Source organism: Gambusia affinis, linkage group LG02 (assembly GCF_019740435.1).
Source record: "Gambusia affinis linkage group LG02, SWU_Gaff_1.0, whole genome shotgun sequence".
Taxonomy (NCBI): domain Eukaryota; kingdom Metazoa; phylum Chordata; class Actinopteri; order Cyprinodontiformes; family Poeciliidae; genus Gambusia; species Gambusia affinis.
In genome coordinates this window covers 8,705,164-8,719,643 of record NC_057869.1, presented here as the reverse complement: position 1 = coordinate 8,719,643, position 14,480 = coordinate 8,705,164, and the positions used below count along the sequence as shown (strand labels likewise).

At 37.5% G+C, this 14,480-nt stretch overlaps 1 protein-coding gene across 4 annotated transcripts in view; it reads right to left on the bottom strand.

Moving 5' to 3' along the window:
- Positions 1-14,480, bottom strand: part of LOC122819927 (transcription initiation factor TFIID subunit 4-like) — a 98,930-nt gene that overhangs the window by 24,398 nt on the left and 60,052 nt on the right. For all 4 annotated transcript variants that reach the window (XM_044096996.1, XM_044097005.1, XM_044097017.1 and 1 more), the window contains one exon: positions 5,354-5,476. In XM_044096996.1, the coding sequence (XP_043952931.1) occupies positions 5,354-5,476 (123 nt within the window). The remainder of the gene's footprint in view (positions 1-5,353; positions 5,477-14,480) is intronic.

Genomic DNA, 14,480 nt, shown 5'->3' with positions numbered 1-14,480 from the left:
CTGGGCTCCAGAGAACAACATAACACTTGGTGGTGATAATCATACCCGAGACATTATTTTTGATATCAGTTCAACTGTAAATTTTTTCTTTTGACCAAAATATGAAAATGTAAAGCTGGTTTAACAGCATTCACTCAGAACCCATTTTATTATTATGACTGGCTACACATACCAGGTTTGAGTCCCTTTTGCCTTCAGACTCAATATGGTTTCTAAAACTTTCTTCAAAGTTTCCTAGCATGATAGCATTGTCCAGTTGCATTGACTTTGTTAGTGGCTTATGCACAAAATGAATCTCCTTTTCCCCAACATGCCAACAGGACGCTGCAGGACTGACACCTGGTGACTGTGAAGGCAACTGGAGTTCAGTGAACCCATCATCATCATGATCAGCCATGTTATTTGAGCTTTATGATGCAATATCCTGCTGGAAGTAGCCATCATCAGATGAGTACACTGGGGTCAAAAAGGGATGGACATGGCCAGACACAAAACTCTGCATTGCTTGACTGGCACCACCAGTCCGAGCAATTGATGCAAATTCGATTCATGCAGTTTCCACCAAATTCTGTCCCCGTCATCTGAATGTTGCAGGTGAAATAAAACTGGACCAAATGGAGAATCTGAGCAAATAATATCAGCAGTTTTTTGTTCTTAGCTGACAGGAGTGTCACCCAGTGTCACTTTTTGCTGCTGTAACCAATTTGTCTCAAAGTTCAATGTGTTGTGTATTCTTGATCCCGCAAGAATACACAACATAAATGAATGAAAATTTTAACAGAGAATTCCCTAAAATAAAAATGTAGAAGTATAATTGGGATATGTTTATTTACTAAAGGTTAGAATTGGGTGGGTGAGACATGAAGGATTAGAACAAGTGTAGCAAAGTCAGCTACCAATTTCACCATATTATGTTACAATCGGGATGGAAGCAGGTTTTATGGAAATTAATTTGAATCTAAGGATTGCATTTACATGATTTGATTAGATATTCTTTCTTGGAAAAATGCTTCCTATTTGCCCTAAAATGTCACTTGTTGTGAACTGGTAATATGTAAGTAAATGGGATTAAGCTGAGTTTCACCACATACCCCAATGTGACCCCCTACCTGTGCAGTGACCCACCACTGGGTCCACAGCAGGTCCTCCAGCAGCCTCGGCCATTGGCTCTTTGAAACTAATCTGCCCTGCGGAGTCCTGTAAGACCCCCTTTGTTACCTCCTGCAGACTGGATCAGGCTGGAGACGGACTTTCCAGTCTTGACAGGCTATCAGTTTCACAGCCCATGGCCATCCACATCCAGGCACAGGCCCGAGTCCTGCAGAGCCACCCTCAAATTAAACATAGGGGGAAAGAGTGGGGGTCGAATGGTTGGGAAAAACTTTTGGAGTAAAATGTTGTCACCTGAATTTCCTCGAAGTCATAAAAAAAACAGAAAAGAAGTGGTGTGAATATAATGGGAAACTGGTAGGAATAGTGAAAAGGAGGATTTCAACAGGAGCTCTGCCTCTTAGTGAACAGAACAGGATCTCAACAAGACCATTATCTGATTCCTAATTTGAGCTCTGGCACAGCACTGAAGGGCTGCCTTTGTCTGGGATTAATGCGGAAAGCTCAGGATGCGATGTCAGAGGGAAATAATCAGCGTGGGCCCTTCATAACGTTGGCTGCTTGTGCTCCTGGCCAGGGCCCCCGGCTCATTTCTGTGGAGATGAAATCTATGACAAGCCCCTCAGTGAAGCTGAGAGCAGGCAACAGTCCAGTAACACCCACAGGCCTCCAGGCATCCTGTGACCCCCTTAGAAAAGTCACATTCACTTTGCTCTGGAGAAGGGAAAGAGAACGCCGCGGGGGCTTCCAGCCCATGTGAAATGAAGAAATGTGAGGAGGTGAAAACGAAGTGAAAATAAGTTAAGATTCCTCCTCCGCCCTCACTGCAATATCTCCAGAGGAGGGGCACTCTGATTTCACTTCATTATGCCTTCTAATTAAACGTGCATGGGACATTAAAAAAAGAAATAAATAAACAACTCCTTAATGTATATTAATGCTTATGTTCTGTAACTGCGTTTAGGCGAGAGGTTTGAGAAAGCTTTTTTTCCCTCCTTTCTTTAAATGCAGCAGAAGGTCGCCAGCTAATACCCATCAGGGTAAAACATTCTGAAAGAGGTTGGCACTGCACTCAAGGACCAGAAGTAATGTTTTTATTTTGTTATTTATGCTTTTTTACCGGGTGCATTACTATGCTCCTCTGCAGCATGCTGCTGTTAAGCGAAGGATGCGAAGATGCAACTCGATAAGCAGGTTATTAAAATGACCAATTGACATTCAATATTCAGCCTTATTTTACATTCATCATATTTACGAAGAAATATGTGGAATTTAAATGTTTCTCCTGGTGCCTAAAGGTAAATGTGACTCGCTGCAGCAACTGGGCATAACTTCACGTAAACTCATGTGTTAGAGAAATGGGATACTGCAGTCACTGCTTATGGTGCTTCAAACAGAAGACTTTTTTTTAAACAACAGCTTAATTACAAACAGACTTGACACGTCACACTAAAGTATGTCAATGTGTTGCTTCTAAAAAGTACTTTCTGTTAGTCATTTCACTTTATTGTTACTAGGAATTTGTATTGTTTGCATTGAAATGCAGGTCTTAAGTGTCTGATGATAAACAACTCAAAACAAGACGTAACGATGTGGAAAAAAAAATAACTGTGAGCAAATTCAATTTAGTTATCAGGATTATCATGGCTTCGCTAAAATGTGTTCAAATGTGTAAAAATCTTATAATTCCCTCAAACCTAATATTTTTTAACTAAATCTAAAATAAAGAACATAAAGGAGTACAATGATTACTGTTGCATTTACAGACTGAAAATGATTAGTAAATACCTAATTGTTACTGTTGGAGTGTTTGAAATTTTATTTGACACTGACCAACGTAAGTATTTGACTATATAGTAAATTGTGAGAAGGTTAGAATCATTTTATTAGAAAGTCAGATTTTCTAAAAAAAACAATTTGGAAATGTATTATCTACAAGTAGATATGGTAAATGTAAAAACTTTAAACACACAATATATTATTGTGCTAACACTTTGAACAGATATTTTGAGGTTAAAACTGATAATTATCCATAAAATTATTATACCTTTTGGTGTTTTGGCACCTTCTCCTCCCCTTCCCAGTTAATGATAGATAAATAAAGACTCAATCATTTTGGCACCGTATGCAGCAATAAAATAATTTAGTCTTTGTAAAAAAAAAATTCACAAATCTTTCACATTTTCTTTTAAGCCTGCAGTCAATTTTCCAAGGAAATGTCTTGCATGGTTTGAGGTGTAAGCCATTCAAGAATTGTGATTATACCCAAAGTGTGTTATTTGGTCTTCATGTCCATGTTTGCTCAACTAAATTATAAAGTTTGTGGTGCAGTCAAACCTTTGGGAATATCAATGTTTGAATGGGTGCACGGTTGTTGGCGAGATTAGGTGAATGTGGTTGAAGTCTAACACGCTTTGAGTGGCTGGTTCGCCTGGAAAAGTAACTATGTGTAGAAGAAACAACCAAATATTTTTTTTTTTTACATAATGGAAAAAAGAACTATGAGCTTGATTAAAAAGTTTCTTCTCAGTACAGATGCTAGTTAATAACATTTCAGCTATGCATTTGCTGATACAGCAAACAAACAAATAATTTAATCTTTAAATGCCTGTCATTCATAAGTGGGGTTAAATGTTGAATCACTCTATTACAAAATATTTCTATCATAGACCTGCAACAAACACAACTTACCCCTCAGCTCCATTTTGCCATTCATTCTTTACAAGAAGAGACTGGCGCTATCAAAAATGGACTTTGGATTTTAAAAACACTATGCATCTGCAACATCAGTTTTACTCCTCCTAAAAGCTGGAGTAATGTTTGTTTAAAATCTTACACAAAAGATTTTAGATCTGGCGGCCGGTTGGTTGCACAAACCAAACATCGTCACTGCATCACTACCTCAAAATGTGAAGCCATCTTGACTCTGTACAAGGTAGCTGATGAGGGGCTGTGGTATAAAGTGATTTTTACCCTCTCCACTACATCAGGTCTTTTATAAAACACTCTGTGATAGCAAAAAGGAGCCGTAATCCCATCTGGAAGTGTTTTGTGAAAGGGGGTTATAATTCAGGTCTTTGTTGTGTTGAAAAGTAAATATCTGCTAAAGCTTGAGAATCAGCACCATGAAAAAAGTTTGATTGTTTGACATTTTGTGCACCCATTTTTTGCTTATTCAAACTTGTCTCTCGGTTCTTTGTACGGAAAACACACTTACAAAATGATGCACTCATTACGTTGTCTGACTGCTTGGTTACTTTAACTCATGATTTTGAAAACTGTGGGTAAATAGTTTAACCTTTATTTTATTGGAATGGAGAATTGATCAAAATCAAAGGTGTTTTGGTGCCCTGTTCTCTTTAATGACCCTCGTACCTTCTCTTTTGATGTGGTTCTTGTAATGGCTGGCGTTGAGCGGCCAAGACCACATGTTGCCATGGTGACACACACACACAAACAAGACTTACAAGGTGAAACCAATACCAGCCACACCATAATGATTAGCAGGGATTCCTGTTTGATCCTGAAACAATATGTGCAACCTTTCTTTTATCAGTAAACAATATAATTTTCAGGAGTCAGAGACGGTGAAATGGCTAGAAGGTCAAGGAATGCGTCAGAAGTGCAACATGCAGTAAACACTGATAAAATTCCTCAAGTCTGGGTCCATTAATATTCAACATGCTATTAACTGAAATCTAAAAAGTTTACTGACTTTGGTCTGAGATTTTACCGGGAACATTAAAGGTGATTACGCAGTTAAATCATAAATTATCACTGAGACAAAAGTCAGCTTTAAATGTTGTCGGTGGGACAAGATGTGCTGCTGAACAATACCATACTGCATCAGAAAACATAATTTGCTATTGATCATGTAATGAAAAAGACAGAAAATAGTAGCAGGCAAACTGCTATATTATTATTATTATTATCAGTAAACAGCAGAAAAAAAGGTTTTTTATGCAGTAAGCAGTCGGAACTGCTGGCTGGCAAAAATGGTCTAATCAGTAACAACATCATACCATACTACTTCATTATTGATTCATTGTCTACATAACAATATGACAACATAAAACAACATTTTTACCAGCTTTACCAATTTTATCTGCAGGACAACACTATAAATTGAAGGAAAAAAGTCAGCTGCTTTAGACTGAAACACTTGTGGCAAAGGACCTTGCGAATCCATTTAGTAGCAGCACCTAGAAAGACCATAAAATCCTTAATTTGTTCCAGTTCTTACCTCAGTCCCTGATGGTGTTGCCCCTGGTGAGTCCAGTTTGCGTTTTTTTCTAGGTCCAATAGCAGCAAGTGCTGTCAGATTTGCATCTCGTTGTCTCATCTGGGCCAGCTCTTGTTGCTGCATCTAGTGAAAACAGAACACAGATTTTATGAAGTCATGTTTTTCCCTGCATTTCTCACAAGATTTTCAATTTATTTATAAATGCAGACACCACCCCCATCCCCATCACACTACTTGAACTTTTTCATGTTTCAGTATTTCACAACAACAAAGTTTTATGCATTTAGTTGAAATTTTTACAACACAGTGAAACATGATTGTGAATTGGAAGAAAAAGAACCCCTGGTTTTGAAAAACATTTACAAATAAAAATCAGAAATGTCTTAAGTGCATTCAGTCTTTCTACCATATATAAAATCTGGTGCAACTGCAATTACCTTCAAAAGTGACCTAATCAGTAAATAGAGTCATAAACCCAACTCCTCTGTGAAGGCTGTGGAGAAGTTGAAAGCAGAGTTAGGTTTTAAAAGAATATCCTAAAGCAAAGTTCAATCCATAATAAAATTGTTAACCAAAACTGCCAATCTGCAAAATGGTTGTACCGCTGCGGTGCAACAGCGCTGCAACTGTTTAGCTTCAATACATTTGACTAAAGGCACAGTTAAGGTGCTGCAGTTCCTATTTAAGCAGTAGATGGAATTACAGGTAATTTTCACCTTTCCTCAACAACTGGTAAAAGTGTCTAAAGAAGTGCATTCCTAATACACCTCCAAGTACAAAGTTTGGCATCATACGAGTTACTTTTTAGCTTTTTACACAAGTCTGTCAAATACTGCATTAACATATTTTGTGGCACAATGTTTAGAGCAAGTTAAAGGTAAACAGAACCATACAGAATCACAAAAATGTAAACACATAATAACAAAAGATAAGAACATAAGAAAAATATACTGCTCAGCTAATAAAATTGGCATATGACTGGTTCCCCTAGAAAGTCTGGTTCATTGGAGGAGGTGTCCATAAGAATCCATCAGAGTCCATAACTGAACTCTGATGTGGACCACAAAAGCAAAATCTAGTCTTCCTAAAAACCGTCTCGGTTTGGTAGAAGTGAACTTTGAAGCAGTTCAAATCCATATGTGGATGAAAGCAGACCGGAGAACGCTCCTAAAGCAGAAAGCGAACTATAGCGCAGGGCATTCTGGGTAAGTATAACCTGAACAAATATGAGAATTTAATTAATGCTAGCGGGAGAAATGGCTTGTGGTCTTTTAGCAAAGTCAAAAGAGAAATCCAACAACCACTGAAATCTGATGCTACTGCATTTTTGTTTACATTTTGCAACGAATAAATTTAGCTCCTGTCTTCTTTTGAAAGTTTCATGCTGTTTCCTTTGGTGGTTCTTGGTGCAGAGCCACCACAGGTGAGGGAGGGAAGGGAACATGATTTTTCAAAGGCTCTGGTTTGTTTAACGCAATGCAGTGTAAAAGTGAACCACAGCAGCTGAAAATTTAACAAATGTTGCAATTTTGCTCCCTAGATGAACCAAGTCTACTGGACTATCATGTGTGAAAACACCCTTAAAGACAAACAGCCAAAATTATCAGGTAGTTAAGATTAAAAACCAACCCAGTCAATGAATGCAGTCTGCTGTCAATTAAATCGCTTCTGCACAATGCATGGTTTTTCCCAGCTTATACTACCCCTCAAGTGGTTACAAAAAACAGAGAGGAGCTGCACATGACGTGCAAATAGAGACAGATCTGGCCACGGCTGACTGTGTAAGAACTGTTTAAAGCCACAACAAGGGAAAAGCAGCTAAAGTGTGTTTTAGTACTTTTACTAAAACATTTAACACAAGAATTACAAATGTTGAATTATTTTAATGAAATTTTGAACTTCCTGAAAGGCAACTAAGTTTTGTAAACACAACTAGTGAGAGGAAGAATGTTAAAGTGGATCAAGAATCAAACAATAAATCGAAACAAAGACGTGCGAGTAATGTTTCTGCTTATTCTCATGTATCGTGAGAGCAGAATGCTTGTTTGATCAGAACAAAATGGAAGACCGTCGACAGCCATTAACTGAGCACAGAGATTGTGTGTGTGCAGTCACATAGCCCTGCTCTTTTTTGATTTTTGCAGTTTGTGATGTTTAAGTGGGTGGTTGGGAGGGGCATTGCCCAAGGTAATGTCATGTTTAGCTGCAGGGCTGTGGGCGGACCCAGCGTCGCTAGGAGCTGCCCTTTCCATTGGGTGGAGGTGTGATGGCCTGAGGCAAAGGCATGGAGGGTGCCAGAGCGCACACACGCACACGCATACACGTGCCTATCAATCCTGGCCACAGCAGCACAGGGAATGCCTACCCACCAGCTTGCCTGTGTGCCTGCCTGCTGGGGGAGAGAGGCCTGGGTTGGAGCGAACAGGGACAATCAATTGTGCGCCTTGATGTCTTTCATGTTCTTTTATGTTATCTCTCAGCATGTGTTCGCTGGGCACTGGTGTTTGTGCGAGGCATGTATATTGTCTGATCAGGGGGAAAAAAATTCATGTTGCTTTCAGATGGCGTTTTGTAAAAGGTTGCTTTGGTGTACACCATCTGATCTAAAATGTGCATGCACTTGCCTCTGATTTTTTCCTAAAACCCTGCTGGCAAGGCATGCCCTTTAGGGTGTTGCCACTTCACATTTAGCACAGCGGAACTGCTGAAAGATTCAAACACGCCGACAAAGAAGGGGAATTAATAGCAGCTGAATAAATAAACCTTGTTTACTTATTCGTTTTACAATAGACGTCTACGAAAAAACGGGAATACATGAGAATATTCATTAACTAATAGTAATAATATGGATAACTTTCTGATGTGAATTTCAAGAACTACATATTAAAGTACATGAGTTACAATGGACGTTGTGGCTGGACAATCAATCTTTGTCCCTAATGTTATCGGTGCAGATGTTTTCAAGCTTTGCCATAAGAACCAGATAAATCTTTCCGGGCCTGACCTTAAAGAATCCTACTGCAACGCACACAGCAGGAGAGGTTCGCTATCTCCCTAACGGCACCATGATGCCGGCATCTCTGGCTGGCAGTTGGCACCAGGCATGGGCTTCCAGCGCCCAAAGCAACTGCCTGCAATTTCGGATTTATGACTGCATGATAAATGAAGACTTCATTTCACCATCTGCGAGCCTGCATTTCCCGTCAGTGAAGAGGACGCCATGACACTGGGAGACTGATTTCTGATTTCAATCTGGTGCCATGAAGCAGAACCCACCATTTGGTTAACAACCAACATGAAATATGTTGTCTTTCATGCTGCGAAGTAACACAAGGAGCTTTTATTTACCATGTAAATTAGCTTTAAGTTTCTGTAAATTCCAACAACAGCAGCTTTTAGATATTTTGGGATTTTGTGGTGATAAGTGAGAAATCCGTTTTATATTCTCTCTGTGCTCTCTTGGAGTACCATGTCACCGATGTTTAACAACAAGTACAACCACTGCCAGTAACTAAATAAAAGGTCATTACTAAGAGCTGTACCAGACGGGAAGAATAATCATGCGGCAGGATGCATACATTTGCCAGCTCCTATTAATGATACCAGATAACCACCTGCTGATCTGAAGTCACTTAAATACCAATGGTTTCAGTCTGCCTCTGTGCCCTTTGCAGGCAAGAAAATAGAACTTGTAAACTTATATTAACAAAGGTCAAAAAATGCAGAAAAATTGATCTGTGGTTTTGTCAGAAACAGGATTTATTTTCTGTACCTAAAGCACACTGTTATGTGACAACATTTTGATCACATAATAAAATGTATTCATGTAAAAATATGCAATTTTCTAAATAATTTTAAATAATGTGTGTGTATCAATTAGCATTAATTGGCAACTAACACATTAGGACACTAAAAGTCTTTCTAGTGCTTTCTGTTCCTATTAAAATTGACAAAAGGAGTTAATATTTACAGATTAAATAAAAATTTTGAAGCAGCTTATAGTAACCCCTAAAATAAATTATACCCTTCAAACAAATTAACACTTCCTTGCATTACAATCACAATGTTTGATGTATACTATATGTGTACAAGTTTCCATCACCAACTTTCAGGACAAAACATTGAATTTTGGTCTGACCTGATCAGAACACCTTCTTACATGTTTTGTCATGTCCCCTTACCTGGGTTGGAGCAAACTGCAAATACGATTTCGTTCAACAATTTCTTTCATTATGTTGTTCTTCTATAAAGACAATTTCTTGCGCTGAATTTTAATAAAGGGTAGAGGAGTAAAGGCAGCTACATGCAGAAGCAAGGCACTCTTTCCAGTTTTGATTTGTGAAAAATAGTTTGCAGTAGTTATGACAAAAGCTTCAAGAGGTATGATAATATTTGCAAAGAGCTGTAGGTGTTGGTAAATTGCAGAAAATTCAATGCCAGTCAAATCAGAAGAGCTGGTGAAAAACAAACTAATATGTGAGTTGAAATAAAAATTAAAGTTTTAGGAAATGCAAAAATATTTCCATTACTAAGTTTAATACATAACTTTGGAAATGAAAGACATGTTCACTCAGTTTCGTAATAATATTATTTGAAATTAATTATTTAGAATGAAGGTTTCCACTAAGTCCCTTCATGAATAAATTTTGGAACCACATCTTTTACATATTAAATATCATTTCTTAATTTATTTCTTAATTCTTTCTTTTATATACTGTGGGGAAAGAGTAAATAGCAAATAAAATATATATAGCAATTGTTTATTGCATTTTGATGTATTTAAAACTCAATCTTTCTCTGCACTTGTACATCTAGTGGCTCAGAATAAAAGTCTTTCCAGAGCAAAACAAGAAATAAAAGATTTTCCTTTCTTCTCAAAAAGCAGAGCATTATGTTCCCTTATGATGCAAACATGTCCAAAGTACAGCAAGAACCTCTCTGATATGGCTGGCATAGGGAGGGAGTTGAGCTGTAGGAGCAGTTATGGCCAACCTGCCGTTCGCCTTTTCTGCTGTTTCTAACAAAGGCTTTTCTCCCCACCCCTCTGTCTGGCCTGGGGGGCTGCTTACGGCCCTCCAGACGCTTACAGACAGATGTCCTTGGTAGAGCAGAACATGCTCAGCTTGACGTCACAAGCGGCTGTGGGGCTGTGAAGGAAGCTAAATGGCTTTCTGCCTAGCAAAGACCACAGTATGTAAGGCAGACCATAGGGTTTAAATTGATAAATTTCAAACCCTCCCCCATGAAAAGCTGTGGTTGAACAGCAACCAGCAGGATTCTTATGATTATGCAGACTTGACATATGCTACATTTGTTGAATGAGTTTATTAATAAAGGCCATTGGTAGAAAGCGAGTAGTTTAACCAACGTTAGGTGGGCAAGCAAGTTCTTAACTTTTACAATTCATAACACAGTAGCCATTGTGCAGGAGATTGTATAAAGACTATCTGAGAGCATCAGTTCTCAGGAAATAGAAATAAGTTATTATTTATATAATTTCAGCACTAAACTAAACCAATATTCCATTGGTTGGAGAACCAATTTTTAGACAGAGTAGCACAAAGTAGTTAGGGATAATAAAAAAATTATCTCACATACGTAGACTTGGTTTAGTTGCATGCAGATTTGCACTTCTGAAGCCTGTAAAATCAAACGAAATACTATCGCCACATTCATTTTCTTAAGGCATGCTGGTATTTATAAATTAAAGTTTGCACATTTGGTCAGATTTGGAAAACAAATCTAGAAAATAAAGCTGACTTACTCTCCCAAAATAAGTAAACTTAAATCTGTGTCTACTTTAAATTGAATATATTAGCTGAAAGAAGCAGAATTTATTACATGATATCAGAGTCCCACTATATTCTCATGTACCCATGTCAGTGTCAGGCTGCAGGTATGCTGATGATTGACAAGCATTACTGATAACACTGCCTGTCTAATTGCACTGCTTTAATGCTTTACAAAAATGCAAAACACTGTTGAGACTTCCTCTGACCGATTAAATCTCTTCAGACTATGGAAGCTGAAGGTGATTAAACATCTTATAGAGATTTATCTGAATGCCTCAATAATATCTAACATATTCAGAAAGGATCATTGAACAAGGGGTTTAACAACAAGTTTAGCTTTTAAAACACAAACTCCAGTCCAATTTCTGAACATATCAAAGTACTGAAAATGCACTAACACATCGAAATCTTCTTTCCTGGTGTAACTGGATCTCAGTGTTGTGTTTAATAAAAGTAATAACAACAAACTTACTGTCTATTGTTATTCTGCCAGATTTTAACCAATTTCCTGTCAGTAAATTGGTTAAAATCTGGCAGAATAACACTTTGTCTCATTTGGAATTATAGAAAATCACAAGTGAGGTCCCTCAAGGTTCCTTTCTCAGTCCACATTTATTCACAATCTAAAATGTCATACAGCACATGTATGACATTTTTTGTCATACATGTGCTGATGACACAACAAAGCAATAATGCCACTATAAGAAATATTGTGTTTACTGCCAACACAGACCCCAGATATTGACTAGTCTCTCCATCATGGATGTCGGCTATTTTTAAACAACTTATGACCTTACCACAGCTTCATCTACTGAAACATTTTTAAATGGCATTCAGAACAAAGTTTCACTAAATACAGTTGAAACTGGAAGTATACATACACGGCATAAAAAGACAAAAAAAAACATTTTTTGCTCAGTGTCAGAAGTTAAATCTGACCAAATGTTTTCTATTTCAGGTCAGTGAGATTTACTAAAATTATCTGCCCACAACTTCTCTATATGATTGAGATTGTGACTTTGGATGGCCATGCCAAAAACATTGACTTTGTTGTCCTTTATAACCACTTTTTTCTTTTATTGTACTTCCTTTTTCCTCTTTTGAATAATGTTGCATACAAATGCTGAATATGTACATGGTTAAACCTTCATTGTTCTGCCCATCAAGGACCATAACAATTAGATCATCTTTGTCAGATGAATAGAGAATGTACTGTATTCAGTAGATAGTGTTTTAGTGTTTTAATTTCAACAACGCCAACATTAAATTCTTGCACACGTTTCTTTGTGCCAGCCTCCTACCCCTTATCAAGTGTGTGTTGATGCTTTATGTGTGTGTTTAATGTGCGTTGGTAATACATGCATCTCATTCACCTGACACCCACATGGGCAGCATTACGTGAACATCTGTGAGCTACATCTTCAGGCTTTTCTTCATGCAAAGTGCCTGGCAGTTAATTTGCTGCAGGGAAAAGAGGCCATTTGAAGCACCCAATAAGGTTTTCCTTTCCCATCTGCACTCCTATTCTCAATAGGGCCAAAAAGGTGTTCTAGATGGAAACATGCATTGATTCATCACATTTACTCATTAATTATATATAAGGTAGAGTTCCTCAAAATTTATTTTATAGACATTTCAACAAATTAGAACATTGTGAAAAAAACAAATTTAATTTAGTTATTCAATTCAAAACTCCTTATATAGCTTCACTGCACAAATTTATATGGCTCACACAATATTATTTTGTTATTTTTTGCTTACAGCAAGAGAAAAAGAAATATTTCTCAGAAAAGGATTTGTAAGTCTGCTGAAAACTATGTTCAAGAATTGTACAGTACATGCGTTGGATTCATTGTTGTGGCTCCTTTAGCATGAATTGCTACATTAATGTGATCTTCATGTAGATGATAAGCTGCTGGGGAGTTAGGGTAGTGCAGGTGGCTTTCTGATTGTATTATTTCTGGTGTCTTTTATCTGCCTTTTGGCAACACATCACACACTGTGAAAAGCAGTAATACAATGTTCTATTAAACCAACAATGACACTTGATAAAATCTAAAATGTTTGCTGGTTTTCTCAACTGTTGACTGTGTGGTGTCTTTTTTGACTTTGTATGATGTAAAGCTCTTTGAACTGCCTTGTTGCTGAAATGTGCTATACCAATAAACTTGATTGGTTGATTGATTGATTGATTGATTGGTTGATTGATTGATTGATTGATTGATTGATTGATTGATTGATTGATTGATTGATTGATTGATTGATTGATTGATTGATTGATTGATTGATTGATTGATTGATTGATTGATTGATTGATTGATTGATTGGCTGATTGATTGATAGTTAGTTTTATTGTGGGTAAGTCCTGCTGTAAAACAAAACCACTGAGTAATATTAGTCAATTTTCTCCCTCGTTCGGATAAGACACTTCTCACAATGTGTCTGATTCATGTTGTGAAACATGTCCTGGACTCCTGGAGGGGTTTGTGTGTGATGCCACTGACACCAGCCACAGTTCACGCTTTGTGCAGCTCCTCCAAACTTCTTTTTTACACTCAACTACACCTTAATATTGTTTTATATAGAACTCTGAAGAGTCAGTTTGTTTAGCAATGACCTTCAGTGGACTAATCTCCTTGATGAAGCTGCCTGAGACTATCCGTCGGACAGCTGTGAAGTCAGCAGTCCGATTTTGTATTTCTGCATGAAAAACAAGTTTTCTACTTATCTTTTGTAATATTCACATTTTCAAAGAACATTTTTATTAGCTGTGAGTCTACGTCATCACAATTAGCAGTTGAAATATACAAATTTACATAAAAAAGCAAATCTATACTATATGAGTTTCACATTTCAACAGAATTACTGGAAGAAACTAACTTTTCATCAATATTCTAATTGATTAAGATGCACCATGTTGTTTACATGTCTTGCTGTCCAGAACATTGAACACTCCCTCTCCACCTTTGTATTGTGTGAATGGTTCTGCTTATCCTGTCTGGAATTATAATATTTTACTTATGGAGATGAATTCAAAATACATGCATGAACTAACAGCCATGGCATAATCTGTTCCTTTTCTTCTGAAGCTCCAAGAGCTTCCAGGGACCAGGACCAATTATTTAGAGCCCTCAGTCGTCCCCGAAGCGAAGGTCATTATGTGACTGTCACTATCATGACCCGCCGGTTTTTCCTCATCTGCAACTTACTTTATAGGAACCGAACGACATAAAGGCATTTTGAGTGAAACATTGGATTACACTGAATTCTGACTTTGAAGTAAGTCTTATTCCTATTAATAACATTTGTAATTTACATTTTGCCAAAAAAAAAAA